At 40.5% G+C, this 18,011-nt stretch overlaps 1 protein-coding gene across 1 annotated transcript in view; it reads right to left on the reverse strand.

Annotated features, from left to right (window-relative positions):
- The window catches only part of Lrrc72 (leucine rich repeat containing 72), a 43,775-nt gene that overhangs the window by 3,598 nt on the left and 22,166 nt on the right, over positions 1-18,011 (reverse strand). Inside the window, exons 4-7 of the mRNA XM_028768791.1 lie at positions 11,266-11,347; positions 10,052-10,162; positions 2,552-2,641; positions 922-1,074 (exon numbers count right to left, since the gene is read on the reverse strand). Coding sequence (XP_028624624.1) covers positions 922-1,074; positions 2,552-2,641; positions 10,052-10,162; positions 11,266-11,347 — 436 coding nt within the window. The remainder of the gene's footprint in view (positions 1-921; positions 1,075-2,551; positions 2,642-10,051; positions 10,163-11,265; positions 11,348-18,011) is intronic.

Here is an 18,011-nt window from a genome sequence, read left to right on the forward strand (position 1 = left end):
TCTTTAGCTCAGGCTGACCTAGAACACATGGTCATCCTGTCTCAGATGTCCTGATTCAGGATTACATCGTGTGCTATACCCTGCTAGGAGTTTCTGTTTTGGATTTGTTTCACTGTTAGTGCTGGAGATCAAACCTCCTTGGGGCGTGCTAGGCCAGCACTTTGCGCCTGGCATCCTCCTTAGCTCTCCTACAGGGATTACACAAATTGAACTCTGAAAGCCTGTCAGGGATTGTGAGGATCAGCATCCACCTGTTACATGTTGCAATGCTTTTTCCAATTTGTGTTTTAATTTTGTCCCAGTGTGGCATCATAGCTTTTACATGACAGGGATAAATTTGTCAAGGTTCTTTCCAGTATCACAGAACTTCACATTAACTCCATTTACCTTGTTCCTGTGTCCTTTGCTATGTGAGAAAAAGAAATCTGTTTGGGTACATTACATAACATATGTGCCAACTAATGAAACATAACTGAAATTATTTGTAATATTTCTATGTAACAGCCTGGATGTGAGTGTAACCAAAATATTACAGTGCTAATTTCTGGCTGGTACAAGTGCAAATGATCTTCATTTCTTCTTAATATTTTTCCTACATCATAAAACAATCTACCCTTATTGAGAAAACTGCCATTGGTAATAACAATGACAGCTTATGTTTTTATTTTTGTCCTTCCCTGGATACTGGACAAGGGCTTCAGGGCATCCCCTACTATCACCATATTGCGTCATGTAGCATGGGTGAGGGAAAGTAAAAATTACATTATTCACTGTATCAACGGGGGAAATAGGAAGTTAAGATGCAATATTGGAAATTAATTAGAAGATACTTCACTATACAGGAAAGTTACTGCTAGTATCACAATCAAGTGTTCCTAAAGGTTACTGAGCTTTCTTCTCACTTTGGATGTTACACTGTACCTGAGGGAAGTTTTTTGACCCGCTTTTGCTTTATTGGTAACTTGGGGTTCCAGGAGGCATCCACTCTTTTCCCGAATGCTATTGATTGAATGACATGAGCTTTTTTATGGTTAAAAATGGTAATCATCGATCTTCTCTCTTTCTCTGTAATTTCTGGTAAGGGAAAAGAGAAATAATATTTAGAATTAACAAAAGCATACAGGGTGATATCTGAGCAATCTGCCTTGCCTGACCAGCCAAATCTGTGAGCTCTGATTTAGATAAGACCCTGCTTCCATACATGAAGAGGAGAGAGATCTAAGAAGACAAGGCCAACCTCTGATACCATATACATGCACACATGTGTGCACATCCATCAACATACAAGTCTGCTCCAACAAACATACATACACGCACACGCACAGAAGTAGGTTTAACTTATGTATGACAATCTTGCTGAAACATTATGTGAACAGATTTCAGTCATTAATCCAGTCTCACAAGCACTCGATAGATGTCCTCCTGTCACAGTGGAGCTCAATCCTGTGGTCAAGCACACTCCTGAGACTTCCTAGGATATGTCAGCACATGAGTGACATGACAAGAGGAAACACTCAGCATTCCCTCATCACTGTTGGAAAGGAGATATAGTCAGGTCTGGTTATATCCTTCTGGGCAGACTTTCACAGTAACAACCCATAAAGGATAAAGGATAGTCTTTACAGCTAGAAAGATAATGGGATAAGGGATAGATCATATTGTACTTGTGTGAATTAGGCCTCAAAAGTACATAATGGAAAGCATATATACATATACACATACACATACATAAACATATACATCCATACATACATACACACACACACATATATATGAACAGTTGAATAGACATGTGAGAAGTCACTGTTGAGTCTGTCAATTTTAATAATATGATCTTACAGAATTTCAAAGAAGACTTTTAGAATTTATATTTTTAAAAGATTTATTTATCATTTTTGTGATAAGAAGCCAAAGTGTTGAGCCTGATGGTGGAGGTACACACCTTTAATTCCAGTACTTGAGAAGCAGAGGCAAGCTAATCTCTGTGAGTTCAAGGCCAGCCTGGTCTACAGCTAGGGCTACATGAAGAAACCCTGTCTTAACAAAAATTTAAAAGAAAGAAAGAAAGAAAGAGAGAGAGAGAGAGAGAGAGAGAGAGAGAGAGAGAGAGAAAAGAGAGAGAGAGAGAGAGAGAGAGAGAGAAATCAATCAATCGGTCAATCAATCTAAGTGTCTAGAGCACTTGATGTGGCGTCAAGAGCAGGAGAGGTGGCTCAGTGGTTAGGAGTGGTTAGGGCTGCTCTGCCATTCACAGCATCCACAAGGTGGCTCACACCCATCTGTAACTCCAGTTGTAGGGGATCCAACATCTTTTGGCCTCTGTGGGCACCAGGCATGCCTGTAGTACATGTACAAACACGTAAGCAAATATATACACACATAAACAAATTAGCTGAAAATATTCTTTCATGAGGTGTCCTGCCTTGCTTTTCTTCTCTCTCTCTCTCCTCTCTCTCCTCTCTCTCCTCTCTCTCCTCTCTCTCCTCCTCTCTCTCTCTCTCTCTCTCTCTCTCTCTCTCTCTCTCTCTCTCTCTTCCTAAAGCATCCTTACGCCTCCGATCGAGAAGCTCCAGTCCCGGAAGGTGGTAGATTATATACAAACGGTAGAGGTTATATTGAGATAAAGGGTTTTGGTACAGACCTGCAAAGGAAGAATACAAAATAAGATGTCAGATTTCATGATAGTTCCTTTTCCCACCTCTGAAGACAGAAGATGAAGACTCATGAACAGTACCGGGATAATCACTGCAGGGTGAGCAGTTGTGCCTGCTGCCTGGCTGAGTCAGCATGCATTTCCCTATTTAGAGCATCACATATTTTACTATCTGTTGGATTCAGTCCGTCAAAGTTCACTGTTTGCTATTGCCCATTAGAAACAGCACAAGGTTCACCCAGATCTGGCACAAAAAGAGGAAACCGTTAAATGTCCATAGGTAAATTGGACAGGGGAAGAACAAGATGCTAGCTCTATGCAAGTCTCGAGGCTGCTTTTTACAAAATCTCACTTGGAGTTATTCTGGTCTCAGGGGTAATGGGCCTGGGGTGGGGGGTGTTGAGTGGATACAGGCAGTGATGCAGTGCACTGTCCTAAAAGGTTTCTTCCTGAACCTCACTGTTCTTATGTTCAGAGGATGCCCATACCAGTAGCACTTGGAGATCTCAGTAGGAGCTACACTGATGCGGATGCTACGGCTCCTCTAACCTCCTTCTGCAAGACGAGCGTGCCTAAGAGATGGGTAATGAACTTAACTTTGCAAGACAGCGGTGGGGAGGGAGGAAGGGGCCTGTGGGAGCGGTACAGATTCCGATGCTTCTGAAGTAATCATCCTTTGTAATCAGCACGGAGGGACGTTTAAAAAATGTTTCGGTTGGAAATTTTGCGTGTTTTATTTCCTAGTGATATATTTTACTTGTTCATTCTCTGATAACTTTAAATGAGAAATGAAGTTTGTGTGATTTTTTTGTTTTTTTCAGTGTGGCATCTGAAATGCTTCTGAAAAAAAAACACATAAAGCGGGAAGCCACTAGATGGCAGCAGAGCGAAGGGCTCCAGCTGCCACCCAGCTGTGCCACCCAAAGAAACGTGCCTCCTTTACTCCTTTAAGAGTACTGCTCTGTAGACTATTCATCAAACACAGATGCTTTTAATAAAGGGATGATAATATCAAGCATCAGAAGCCCAGAACATCAGAGTAACAATTAGAATGCCTAGTTTGCAACATAAAGAAGATCGGAGAGGCATGTTTGAAAAACAACAGACTCATTAAAAATCGAAGAAAAACAATACCTGGATGTATTCTCTGTCAGTACTGAGACATTGAGATGCGGGTTTGATCCACACAAGCTTTTCAGGCTAGTTGAATCCTTATGTGAGCTTTAAGGGGAGATGAAGTAACAATGGCAGGGACCCGCTACACAACAGATACGAGTTAAGGAATAAGGAAAGGTAGAGGCAGTGGCCAGACAGATGGGTATGTATTGGGAAAATGACAAAGGAAAAAAACTCCAGACTTCAGTAACAATGACAGGAAGAAGGTCTAACATTGACTCTTAAAGGAACTTGAAGGGAGAACAAATAATTGTTGATATGGAAGAGGGAACTGCATAGATGCATATCAAGCCAGAAACAAGGACCAATCTGAAAAGGCCCACAGAGATCACACTATAGCTCCAGCCACTCCTCAGGGACATAAAAGCGAAACACGATTAGCTTTAGAGAGAATTCTGAGGGAAGAAAAGGTCACCAGCATTTTAGAATGCAAGTCAGCTTCCTAGGGACTCTCCTATGTAATCAGAGCTGATGCCTCATCCCCCTACCCTGCCGTTTATATTTTATTATTTTATTATTTATTATTTTATTAGAGCCCCTGGGCAGCATCTTTCAGCAATGGGTGTTTACTCTTGGTGGTCCACATCTTCTTTACCTCTGAGAACATTACTATTTCACTTCTTTTCCTGGAATTTTCTCCTAATCTCTACTCAAATATTTTTTTCTTAAACATTCATTATGCTTGTGTGTGTGTGTGTGGTGTGTGTGTGCCCCGTGCCAGTGCAAGCATGTGTACCTGTGTGTGGAGGCTAGAGGACGACCTTAGGTATCACCATCACCTCCTTTGAGACAGGTCCTCCACAGATCAGAAGTTCACCAATTAGCCTAGTCTGGGGACCCAAGGGATCCTCCTTTCTGCACTGCCCTAGTGCTGAAACTAGTGGTGAAGCATGCACCACCACGGTCTAGTTTTCAATAGGTTCTAGGGACAGGGCTCAGGTCCTCATGCTTGTAAGGCAAGCACTTCTCTGAGCTACCTCTAACTTCAGCTAAATAAAGCGCCACACTCAGAAGAGCGTCAACACTGCTTGCGAGCAAGGCTTCTGGGTAGTAAAAGCATATGCTCATGGTGGTGTATTGCCCATCTCATCTCAAACGGAAACTATGTGGCAGAGATCAAAACTAAATAATATGGAAGAATAGTTTAACCTTATCCTCCGCTTTTTTTCTAGCTCTTGCATTTTCGAAGAAAGCAATCTTATTTTCAGTTCTTTCTCCACGCTTCCCCTTCCTTCCACTCCCGATGCTAGTTAAGTATTACACATTTGGGATTTATGCATTTTGGATGGCTGGTCCCTAAATTACCATAAATTAAGTTTTTTGAGATATGAAATCAGTTTCCTGTGTCTGACTGTTCAGAAAGCTGTGTGTGATGTATGGCCCATTCCTGGAGCAGCTCCGAAGCTAAATCGCTTACACTTTCGCTTTCAATAGGTTAATACTATTTAATCCACCTTTCCCTCCAGGCTACTTATGAAGTACACCTCAGTGGCGCCAGCACTGTTTTGCTTATCTTCATTTGGAAGTCAGAAGTCTAAGCAATTTACAGTTACCCAATAATATATCACAATGTCTCTGCCACTGTGCCGCAGCAACTTGCGTTAGATGAGTCACACGTGTGGAGCTTTCTCAATGAACGACAAGAGGAAGACAGAAAACGATATAGTCATCTAAATAATTGGCTCCTGTTGATAAAAAAAAAAATAAAAACACAAAACGAAAAAACCTTAAAGCAGAACTTAAAAGTCCTCATGGAAACAAATAGCCTTGTCTTTTTTTGTTTATAACCCTTGGTCTTTAACAGCTGAGCCATCTCTCCAGCTCAAGAACCCAAATATTCTTAAAACATTTTAGAAAAAAAAAAAGTTGATATAGGCTGGACTTGTAGCTCAGTAGCTACAATGTTTGCCCAGCATGAAGCCCTGTGTTCAATCTTCAGTATTACATAAGGAGAGGTGTAGTAATATACACCTGTAATCAAAGCACAAAGGAGGCGGAGGCAGAAGGATCACAAGTTTCAAGGTCATCCTTGGCTACAGCTGGAGTTAGATGTCAGCCGCTGTCTCAAAGGGGGAAAAGGGATATCATCAACACATCAGTTTTAATAGATGGGGAAAATGATAACGAAGGAATTAAAACCATCACCCTGTGGTTGCTTATTAATAATCAGACATGTGGATTTTGAGATCCTACAAAGCTGGATCACCATCTCTCCTGCTAGCCTTCTCTGCTTCGAAATTTGTGGGCTACCATACAACACACTAAGGCAAACATCCTTTACTTGACAGGAAAACTGGGATACAGCCGAGCTGGAAAGTGGAGTGAGCAGAACATTGCCTATCTCATATGAGCATCTGGGAAAGACCTAGGAGCTCCTTTTGCTTGGTAGATAGTCTTGTTGGAAGAGGCAACTCACCCTCAAGGGAGTTACAGATAGACTCAGAAGAAGCCCTGAGATCCACCCCTCTTCCCCGTGTCCTCCTTCCCCTTCCCCTTTGTCAAAGGCAGAAGAGACATTGCTGATGTCAAGAAGAAAGAATGTTGGAGATAAGGCTCTGAGGCTCCACTAGGAAGGTCTTTGTGATGAAACACTAGTTGCTAAGTGTATTTAGTGGAATGGAGAACTTTCAGAGCAAGTGTAGGAGCAAGGACCTTGTTGATGGTTTTCACTTACTGTTGTGTGCTGGCTGGTATTATGGCAGCCTGACACATGCTCGAGTTACCTGAAAGGAGGAAAACCTCAACTGAGAAAAAAAAAACATCTCCAGAGATCTGGCTGTAGGCAAGCCTGCAGGGTATTTTCTTTATTAGTGGGAAGGGCCAGCTCATTGTGGGTAGTGCCATCCTTGGGCTGGTAGTCCTGGGCTCTAAAAGAGAGCAGGCTGAGCAAGCCTTGAGGAGCAGGGCGTCTTCTGCATTAGCTCCTGCCTCCAAGTTTCTGCACTCTTTGAGTTGCAGTCCTGACTTCATTTAGTAATGAACTATGATGTGGAAGTATAAGCTGAATAAACCCGTCCCTCTCCAATTTGCTTTTGGTCGTGGTGTATGATCACAGCAATAGAAATCCTAAGTAAAACATGCTGGTAAAGGGGCAGACAGACCGACGGGGAGAGGAACTCATTTCTGGTGCAGTGGGCTGAGACTTGTGAAGATTTCCTTTTGCAGTTTGGAGGACAGAAGGAGAGAGGAGGACAGACCTGCACAGAGAGGGTGAGGAGAGGTAGACCTCCTGGAGAGAAGAGGTGGGGCCCTGCCTGGCCTGGAAGACAGGAATTCCAGGCACCAGGACCTCACACTCTGCTGCTGGCTTCAGGCCTCCCTGAAGCTTGCAGCCCTCTGTCTCATGGGCAATTGCTGGCAATTTTTCTCATAAATGCCAGAGGAGGGTGCAGTGCTGAAAAGGGTTGGAGCCTTAGCCCAGGGCTGTTTTCTCACCCTCAGAAGAACTTGAGACTGAAGTCATAACACTTTAGATTTTTACATGGTTTTCTTACTGGAGAAGAGTTATAACTTTTGACAGTGCATAGTTTTTCAGTTTGATGAGCGGAATCTACCCTCAGATGGCAAACGAGGCTCCTAAGAAGCTAGCATGCGGACATTACTGCCCAAATGGTAGGCATCTCCCTAGTGCAAACTGTTTCCTCCTGCAATGTCCGCAACCAGACTGGGCCACGGGGTCAAATGCTACCACACACTTCCAGAAAGAGCTTTCATTTTTAACTGAATTCAAGGAAATGACCCCATGACAAACTTCTCAGGTGGGAAGTTACCATTACTGTAACTTGAATGATGTCATCATAGTTTTAAGTAGAGGTGATTTTAACTGTCACGACAAGTAATAACGCGGATGTCTTATCACCAGACTGGCCTCTGAAGAGTGTAGACATCTAATCCTGACCAGCCAGGGCACTTGTGTGCTTAGACGTACCTCTGACAAGTAGGACCAGGTTGGATTTCAGGCACCTTCAGTTCTGAACCAGGCATCTTGGTTCAATGTAAATCCCTGTTTCATACTAAAGCCAACATATCATGCTGTTCTCTGTATGTTGTCTTACAGTGAAAGTTTGCTTAAGTGATTGAGTTTTACACACAGCAAATTGTACAAGCAGGTTTGCACCAAGCTCCTTCACCAACCTAAGTAGTTAGGGTTCTAGTTATAAAACTATAAACCAGATTGGAGGCCAGATCAGATTTCTCTTCTTCAACTTTGGCATCAATACAGAATTGGATGGCGAACCAGTGATTCCCCGGGTACAAAATGAATAAATTACAAACATGGAACAAATGAATTAATCAATGAATGATCAGGTCAACAAAACAAGGCATGGATGTGTTTCAGTACTAGTACTTTGGTAACTCTCTGAGCCTTGTATCTTCACCACTTTAAGAGAACACTACCTTAACCAGAAAGACACCAGACACCTGGTGGTTATTATCTAAAGCACCAGTTGTATTGTGTCTATTTTGCCTCTTTGCAGAGTTTCTAGACTAAGCAGCTTCTTAATTATTTGATTTACATCCCTACATATATAACAGTTTGGTTTTCCTATCTCAAACTCACATCAGCGACAAGAGATTGTTCTTAAGAATTGCTTGGGAGAGTTATCTCAGTGTTTGAAGATTCGGGGTTTTATAGAAAAAAAAAAGAGGTCTGTGCCTAACATACTCCTGTAGTTGTGAAAATATTTGATTGGCATGAAAGGATTAGATAAATAGGCAAGCCTATCCAAGTCTCTGATGGAATATCAGAAGTCAGAAAATTCCTAATGTGTGGAAAGCCGCGGCTTGTGCTGACAGCATTTGCCATTACAAGATGGCGCTGGCATCCGGTGCTCCTCCAAGTAAACAAGTAAACTGCGCATGTGCTATGGTAAAAAAGTGCCAAAGTCACAGCCCATCCCGGGGCATTTTGGCGGGTAGTAAGCAGCCAATCAGAAGTGAACACGCCGCTCCAAGGGTATATAAACAGTGCCTCTTCCGGGCCGGGGTCTTTCCTCCTTTTCATTGGAATAAACGTTTGCTGCGGAAGGATCCTGGTGCCCGAGTGTGGTCTTGCTGGCGAGACAATTACACGCGGGTCACACTAATGGTAGATGGCCTTAGCACATCTTTAATCATGGACTGCCAAGGACTTGGTGATTTTTTTTTACTATCTGTATTTTTAAAAGTCTACTTTCAGTTGCTGGAGTCATTTCTCCTTAAGCGTGTGAGATACTCCTGATAATGAGAAGTTGCAGAAGCCTTAGTCCCTCTACATGCTGATCTTATCAGAACCTTCACCAGCAATACCCATTTCCACAGACACAGGCAGCTCTGAAAAATGAAAAAGAGACTATGCCTGTATCTTGAGGAGCAGAAGTCTCTCAGCTTAGGCTGCAAGGCCTTCCATCTGTGACACCTGGACTCCTCTGCCGGCCTTGCAGTTGAGTGTGTTCATTAACCCTTTGAGATATAGCCTATTGGGAGGGGAACTTCACATTGACCATTTTTAATCTATTCATATATATATATAATGCTTTTCATTTCAGTATTCAGTGTCTTGCTGGACACAACTCAATAGATGTGAATGAAGGCTGTTCTCATATATATGAAATCTTCGACAGTCTGGTTGTTTGCTAACTTACCTTATTACTATATATCTCATGCCATATATATATTTATACATTTATGTATATGTTTACCCACTTAAAATTCACAATTCATGAACATTCATTATATGCAATGATTTGAACCACTTATCACCACTGTCAACTTTAAAACACTTATCACTCCCCTCAAAATGCCATACCCCTTCCATATCACCCATCAACCAGGATTCTCTCATCTCCTGGCACTGAGTGGATACAATCCTACTCAAAAATGGCAACCCTCTCACCTCTGCCTCTACAGATGTACCAGTTAGGGATAGCCCTATAATATGAATGATACAACTTGTACTAAAGCCAAAAAAGAGTAGATTTCAGTCCACACACGCCTGTTTGTGACTTTTGTCGGTTTCATGTTACATGGCCTGTTACTCTACAAGTAATCATTTTGAAAAGTGTGTGTTAAAAAAGAATAAAATCTAGTCACGCTCTAGGGAACAGGGTATGCATTCTGTGGCATAGCTCACTTCTCTAAGCTTGAGCTTCAGGAGGGAAAACAAGTGCGCTGTGCTATCCCTGTCTTAGCTTATAGGATAGAAGCATATAAGTATATTTAGCGTATAAGTGCAGTGTGTACTTAGGGTCCTCAGGTTCTGCATCCCCTTTAACTCCTTCATAGTAGCATCGATGTTTGTCAGCTCGTTGTGGTGCAACAGAAGAATATTCAGCGAGGGCAAATTATGCAGACCTACAAGACAAATATATTTTTGCAGAGTTTTCAATATTTTTGGATGAAATTTACTTTTTTTAAATTGACAAATGCAGATACTTTTTTAAAACAGTGATTAGATATTGTAACTAAAGCAAGAGAATACATTATAGCTGGTGAGAAATATCCATTAATAATATCCTGAATTGTGGTTAAGCATATAGCAATAAAAATGGACTGTCCTGTGGGGCTGGAGAGTCATTTCTTGCTACCGTTGACATGTTGGTTGTTTTTCTGTGGTAATGATTTTGCTTGTTTTAATTTACAGTTTGAGTTACATTCCTTCGTTTTGTTCGGTTTTGTGATATGTGTGCCTGCATATCAATGTTACTTAGAATTGTAATGCAGATCAAAAAATGATGTCCAGTCCACTCAGTGTATTCTTTTCAAATAGCTCAGCCATTTGTTGAATGGAAAACCATATATTTATTTCATTTTTTTTGCTCTCCTGGATTGCACATTTTAGTTCATTTTTTTTACATAAATGAAAATGGGGTGAATCTGTATGATAATTACATCATAGTTAAATTAGATTGTTTTCTTCCTTAACAGTATAAGAGCTTATCATGTATGTTAAAAATCTGTGACATTTTGGTTTCATGATATGATAGTTTAAAGTCAAGTACTTTCTCCAGCAACCTGTCGTGTCTCCTGATACACTTTTATATGTGGCTTGAAACTGTCAGCATAGGATTATTATAAAATCAAGTTAGTGGAAACAGGAACTCAGCTGATAAAATCACAGCTAATAAAAAATTTTAAGACGATGTATAGCTTCTATATTTATTCTTACTCCTAAATATTGCTAAGGTTAGTTTCTACAGTAGCTAGTTTGTGCCCAACTGTACAGTAGACCGGTGCAACTATAAAAACACTTCTTTGAAATTTTGAGCAAGACACATAATATTGAACTAGAAACATGGTGTAACTTTTTAAAAAGTGTACTTATGGTCACATAAAATAGTACCTATTTTAGAAAACATGATGGAAGCGATTTTTGTATGTTGTTAGTAATCATTACAATTGATAGTTATTATCTAGTTGAAAATTCATTCAATCAGCAAAGAAAGTTTGAAACATACCTTCTATCTCAAATATTGCATTATTGTTCAGATACAGCTCAGTCAGACAATAGTTTCGAGTTAAAAATGATATTCCATGTAGCTGAAAGTGAAGAATGATACATTTCTAATCACAAGACAACGTAAGTGTGGCCTTTAACAACCACTACTATTGAATTGGGCTACAAGTTGTACCTGGACTATATTTTTTTTCATAACTGTGTGATATAGTGTCTTTAACCAAGCCAACAACAAAGTTTTCTGAGCACTGCTGAGCTAAACTCCTGCCTCCAGGTTTTCTTTCTAACAGTATTTCCCCAGTTGTGCTCTGGGCGGTGTCCCTGGGCTTCCACACCAAGCCTTTCATCTGTCACTGTGAGCCTGGGGCTCTCTATGTAATGCACAGCCACACCAATATCTGCCTGGGTGGCAGTTTCCCTTTGCCCCCACATCCTCTCTTCCTGGCACATTAATTACCTTTCTGATCTAGACCAGCAAATCCTATGAAACCATGCCATAGTGCATTTTCACAAACCAGGAGATTTTCTACAGAGCATTCTTTGACATTCCTACACGTATGTATGTGTACTACTTGTGTGTCTGGTGCTGGATCCCATTGAAGCTGGAGTGGTTGTGTGGGTGCTGGGAATTGAACCAAGGTCCTCTGCAAGAGCAGCAAGCGGTCTAAATCACTGGGCCATCACTCCAGCCCTGCATCCCATAGCTTACTTTTAAATGTTTGTTTCAAATTCAAAAAGGCAAAAATCCTGTTGAAAATTTCTCAGACGTACTGTAAAGTGCCATACGTGTGTGTGTGTGTGTGTGTGTGTGTGCGTGTGTGTGAATGATATCGGTACTCAGTACTAAGCCGTGTGTCAGAAGGTCTTGTGTCATCTGCAAAGAGAACACTGTTACTTTAGAAATCTCATTAAAAAATGTTATTCCACCTTAATTACTTTATTTAGGCACACATATATGGGTGCCTAAATATATGGGTGGTGGTCAGGGGACAACTTGGTTTTCTCCTTCCACAGTGTGGGTCCTGGGAATGGAGTTCAGAGCATCAGGCTTGGAGGCAGGTGCCTTTACTCCAGAGTAACACTGTAACTCTGAAAAAAAAATTGACTTTTTTTTAAAATTATGGTAAGACATAGTAGAGCATAGGGCAGATGAAGATATATTTTAAGAATAACAGATAACTAATTTTAGGACTATTTGCTTTACTGCTCAATATAAGTCCAATATACATATATAGATACATATATACACATATATATATGTATATATATGTATATATATTTATATGTATATTTTATATGTATTTATAAAATATGTACATATGATTCATTTATATATATGTATGCCTCAATATAGGATTATGCTGTGTTCCTATTGCATAAATATATGTATATATTATATACATACATATGTATATTATATAATATATATATTATATATATTATATATATAACACATATGTATATTTCTAGGGAGAGGGTCCTTGTGAAATAATTATTGATCAAGCTTTTCATGCTTTATAAATATAGAAAAACTTGCTCATAAGAATACATTTATTTTTCTAAAGCTAGAAACTGTTATTGGTGAGAGAGACCGGTTTTACCATTTAATGAGTAGAGTCAGTTACATAGACTCTAGTTCAAAAAAGCCTTTTAGGTTGCATCCAAAGAATGGAGGCTGCTTTCATGACACATTTTCAACTTCTTATATTGGCAGCTCTCGCAATTTATGATGCCATAAAAGGCACATATACCATTCGTCTCATTTCCCAGGCTTGCCTCTACCAGATCATGCAAGCACTCACTCAGTCAACAATCACTAAATGCTACACAGCTTCATAAAGGCCAGAGGGAAGCATGCTTTCCCCAGGTAGGAAGAGCCATCCCGAGCAGGGAAGGAAGAGTCCCACTTGACTTCCCATCTCTTTCTGATTTTCGTGATGGCTCCAAGCTGGAATCCACTGCCCTCGTTCCTTCTCCCTCACCACGCCCTGCTCTAATAATAACCGCCAGCATGGGAAACACATACCAGTGGACACTGTGATGCTTTCCAGTCACTTGTCCAATACATATTTACAGCCACCCATGAAGAGTTGAGGCTCATTTCACTGGCATTACTAATTCATATAAAAAGAATGTTACCCATCCTGACCCCATCACCTAAGCTTTAGAATTCTGGTTTTCCCAAGAATATTAACATTAATGGTCAGGATTATCAAGATTTTTTTTCCTGTGTGTTGAAATAAGAGAGATAATATGGAAAGGAAAGAAATAAGGCCAGACCAGGACAATGCTTGGAACCTATTCAAAGACACGGCACAGGAGAACATATCATCCAATTTGATGTCAAAAGAAAATGTCTAGGTAAATAGTGTATTGGCAGGTGATAAATCAGGAAGGATTTACTCTAACTCAGGAAAATACATAGGAGCCCAAAGTAAACTAATGGGGAGGAAAACAAAGAGGTGGTTCCAAAGTATAATTCACGTAATTTAAATGATATGGAATCTTCACAGGCTGTTAAGGCCAGAAACAGAACGAGAAGATTATGATCCTCAAGTCATTGATAACATAAACTGTTAGCACAGTTACCCATTAAAAATCTACACTTTTGTCTCTAAAGAAGAATCGTATGACAGTAAAATGAGTAGTTAGTGCAACAGTCACATGTCACAGACCTTAACTCAAAGCTTGGCATTATATGTATTACATTCTAGCAAGTAATTTTCTTTTGTTATTTAGCCATTATCATTAATTCATGTGAACTCTAGTATGTACGTTACTTCTAGGAAGTCCCTGGGGGAAATGACCAGCATGCGTCTGATATGAAGCAAGCACTCTCTAGAGCAGAGGTTTTCAACCTTCCCAATGCTGCAACCCTTCATAGAGTTCCTCAAGTTGTGGTGACCCCCAACAATAAAATTATTTCTATTGGTACCTTATAACAGTAATTTCATTACTGTTATGAGTTGTAATGTAACTGTCTCTGTTTTTCAATGGTCTTAGACAACTCCTGTGAAAGGGTCCTTAGACCCCAAAGGAGTCAAAACCCTTTGGTAGCAGCTTGATAACCACTGCTCTAGAGCGAGATTGCTCCAACTTTACCATTTCTAATAACTTGGTTCAGATAATTCTTGGCTGTTTTATGGCATGGGACAACCTGGACACTAAGTATTCATAGTAGCATCCATAGCCAGTAACTGGTAGATGCCAAAGTAGTATCCACTTTATAACTGTGATGATAAAAACCCTTTAAACATGTCAAAGACCCCGAGTTGGGGAATAAACAGCTTAGCGTTTGAGAACTGATGATTTAGTGGCAAGGAGAAAAAAAAAAGTAGAATACGGGGCAGGAAAGACAGCGCCATAGTAGTCAAGAGACCAACTGTTCTAGCAGAGGATCTGGGTTTCGTTCCCAGCACCTACACAGTGGCTCACAACTGCCTGTAAATCTAATTCCATAGCATCTTCAGATTTCCCTAATTCCAGAGTGCTTCAGGTGTTTTCAAGTTCCTGCATCCATGTGATGCAAAAATATACTCTCAAGCACACGTATACACATAAAATAAAACAAAATCTTTCAAAAAGAGGGCATTCATTGTTTATTACAGGAGAGTCATTAAGCTAGGTGTTTTTGTAGGTGTTATCTTGTCTAAGGCATAAGAAAAGTTCATAGTATTTATTTTATGTTGTTTATCTGCCTTTTACTCAGGAGGAAACTAAAGCTCAGGAAAGCTAAACTACTTGCTCAAAGTACAGAATCAGGATTCAAAGTCAAGATTCAAATCTAAGCCTGATTGAGGCCCCAGGCAAAGACTGTCAAATATTAGGTTCTTTAAGTTCAGACTTCTATATAAATGGCCAATAAGCCTTTCGTTTCAAATTTAGTTTGAGTCATGAGAAATATTCTATAAAATAATTTATTTCTAATATCTTAATCATTATCCCTCACAATGTCTAAAATGCATTTCAAAATACTTGATCTGAAAAACAAAGAAAAATAATAATGTAAAATCCCCTGCTTTATGCATAGCAATGTAAAGAGTGGCTTCAAAAACTTTGTGTGCGGGCTGGGAGGATTGCTCAATGGTTAAGATCACTGACTACTTTTCCAGAAGTCTTGAGTTCAATTCTCAGCAACCACATGGTGGCTTACAACCATCTGTAATGGGATCCGATACCCTCTTCTGGTGTGTGAAGACAGCTAAAGTGTACTTATATACATACAATAAATAATTCTTTTTTAAAAAGCTTTGTGTGATTGTAAAACAAGACCACAAGACTTATAACTTTTCAGGTGACCTCAAAATCATATACATGAGGCTTGTCATCACATGGCAGCAGGTGGTGGGCTTGCTGCTATTAAGATGAACAAGTATATGGTGGAGAATTGGGAGAGAAGGAGAAGTAGCCCATTGCACATGTTACCACCAAAGGTCATGTGGATATCCCTGGTCTAGGTGTATCCTGGGGCAATCTTGATGACTGAAGGCTGTACTTAGTTGGCCCCACCCCTCACTGAAAACTGAAGAAAACACAAATAGAAAGACATCCCACATCCATGACTTAAGAAAATTAACTTTGTGAAGACATCTGTACCACCACCTAAAGCAATGCAATTTCTATCAATTTCCTCATGTCATTTTTTTTAAAAAAGAAAAAAAAAATCCCTAAATTCACATGTACACACAAAAGGCCCCAAATAGTCAAAATTTCTTGAACAAGAAGAATGAAGCTGGAGGCATTATATTCTCTCATTTTCAAACAATATATAAAGCCAAGGCCAACAACATAAAATGAGAAGCAATGGACAATAGAGTCATTCCAGAGATAAACCCATATATTTATTTCAATTGAAATTTTAAAAGTAAATTTTACTTTATGTGTATGCATGTTTTGCTTGCATATGTGCCTGGGCACCATTAGTATTCTGTCTAAACTCCACCTCTACAGTAATCTGGCAACAGCTAGGTGTGCTCCTCCCCACAGTTACCTGGCAACAGCAAAGTAGGCCTGCCCACTATAAAAGGAGCTGCTTGCCCCCTCCTGTCTCTCTTACTCTCTTGTTCTCTTGCCTCTAGTTTTTCTCTGCCCCCCTCCCCCTTCCCCCTTCCCTTCCCCCTCTCTCCACGTGGTCATGGCTGGCTCCTCTTCTCTCTCTCTCTCTCTCTCTCTCTCTCTCTCTCTCTCTCTGCCTCTACTACCCTCCTGTCTCCCCTCCCCATGCCCTGAATAAACTCTATTCTATGCTATACCGGTGTGTGACTTGTCCCTTGGGGAAGAGATGCTTTGGCATGGGCCCACTGAGACATCCCCTTCCCCCATACCTCTCCACACACCCAGAGGACATATTCTTTTTGTCTCTTTATCTTTTTATAAACACATCAGGCACCATTCACATGCAGTGCACCAGAGGCCAAAAGAGAACATCAGTGTCCCTGGAACTGGCGTTAGAGAGGTTGTGAGCCACCATTGTGGGTCTTAAGACTCTGACTCCTCTCTTCTAGAAGGAAAGCCAGTGCTCTTAATTGCTCAAAATTCATCTTAAAATAAAGACTTACACGTAAGATCTGAAGGTAAAACAACTAAAAGAAAACACAGGAAAAATGGCATGCATTGATATGGAAATGGGTTTTTGGGAACAATCCTCAAAGCGCAGGTAAGCAAGGGGAAAGATAGGCAAATGACTGGACATTTACCTAAACAGCTCTACTTCAGCAAAAGAAATAATGAACGACATGAAGAAACAGCCCACAGGATGAGAAAAGACATCTGAAAATCATGTGTCTGATGAAGGATTAATAGGTAAGACGAATTAGGACCCAACAACAACAACAACAACAACAACAACAACAAACTGTGGGGTCTGGCATGGCCTTGGGGGGGCGGGGACAGAACAACAGGACAGGGCCAGCATGTATGGCCTCCATCAGTGTTGATGGCTGTCATGGGCATAAGGTTTCTTTGTATAGTAATGTACATATTTTACATTCCTCCTTTAAGGAATGTACTCCCTGTTAATGTTAATAACTCCATGATAATCAGAGACAGCACGAGTCAGGGAGGCAAAGGTGTGGCTCATGTTTTAGCAAAATGGTAAATGCTGGGACCTTCAGGGCAATCCTTAAGGCTATGGAAAAGAACTCTAAAAACATAAATTCAAAAATATATAATTTCTCACCTATGGAAAAAGTAAGGATGCAATATGAATTATATGAGGGGTTTCACAAATCTAAAGGAACAGAGGCAGCTGCACTGATGAGCCGGTTTGTCAGAATGATACAAATGCTGGCAGATTCCTGAATTCAAGGTCAGCCTGGGATAGAGCTAATTTAGGCCCAGGTGTGGTAAAAATGGTAATTTCAGGGCAGGGTTCCACCCAGCTAGTTTGTCTGTGCCTAACAGAGACAGGCAGGTACCTGACTTCTCTTGCAATGTTAAAAGTGAATGTGTGCTTGCTATTTCCTAAGGATTATGGGCCTGGGGTCTCAGGATGCTAAGTCGTAGGATAATTAAAAAAATCAAAAGGAAACCTGAAGTAAGTGACTGGATTGATATGTAAAATAAAAGACTGACTGATCTGCAGGAGATGAACTATCCAGAGAATTTGTTTTAGAATGGCAAGAGAGAACTGCTTGAAGAACTGTCTCCAGAAGAATGAAAAAGAGAGAGCTGTTTTGGAGATCTTGAGAGAAACCAGATAAGAGAGAGAGAGAGAGAGAGAGAGAGAGAGAGAGAGAGAGAGAGAGA

Source organism: Grammomys surdaster, unplaced genomic scaffold, assembly GCF_004785775.1.
Source record: "Grammomys surdaster isolate TR1022 unplaced genomic scaffold, NIH_TR_1.0 188, whole genome shotgun sequence".
In the NCBI taxonomy this organism is placed as follows: domain Eukaryota; kingdom Metazoa; phylum Chordata; class Mammalia; order Rodentia; family Muridae; genus Grammomys; species Grammomys surdaster.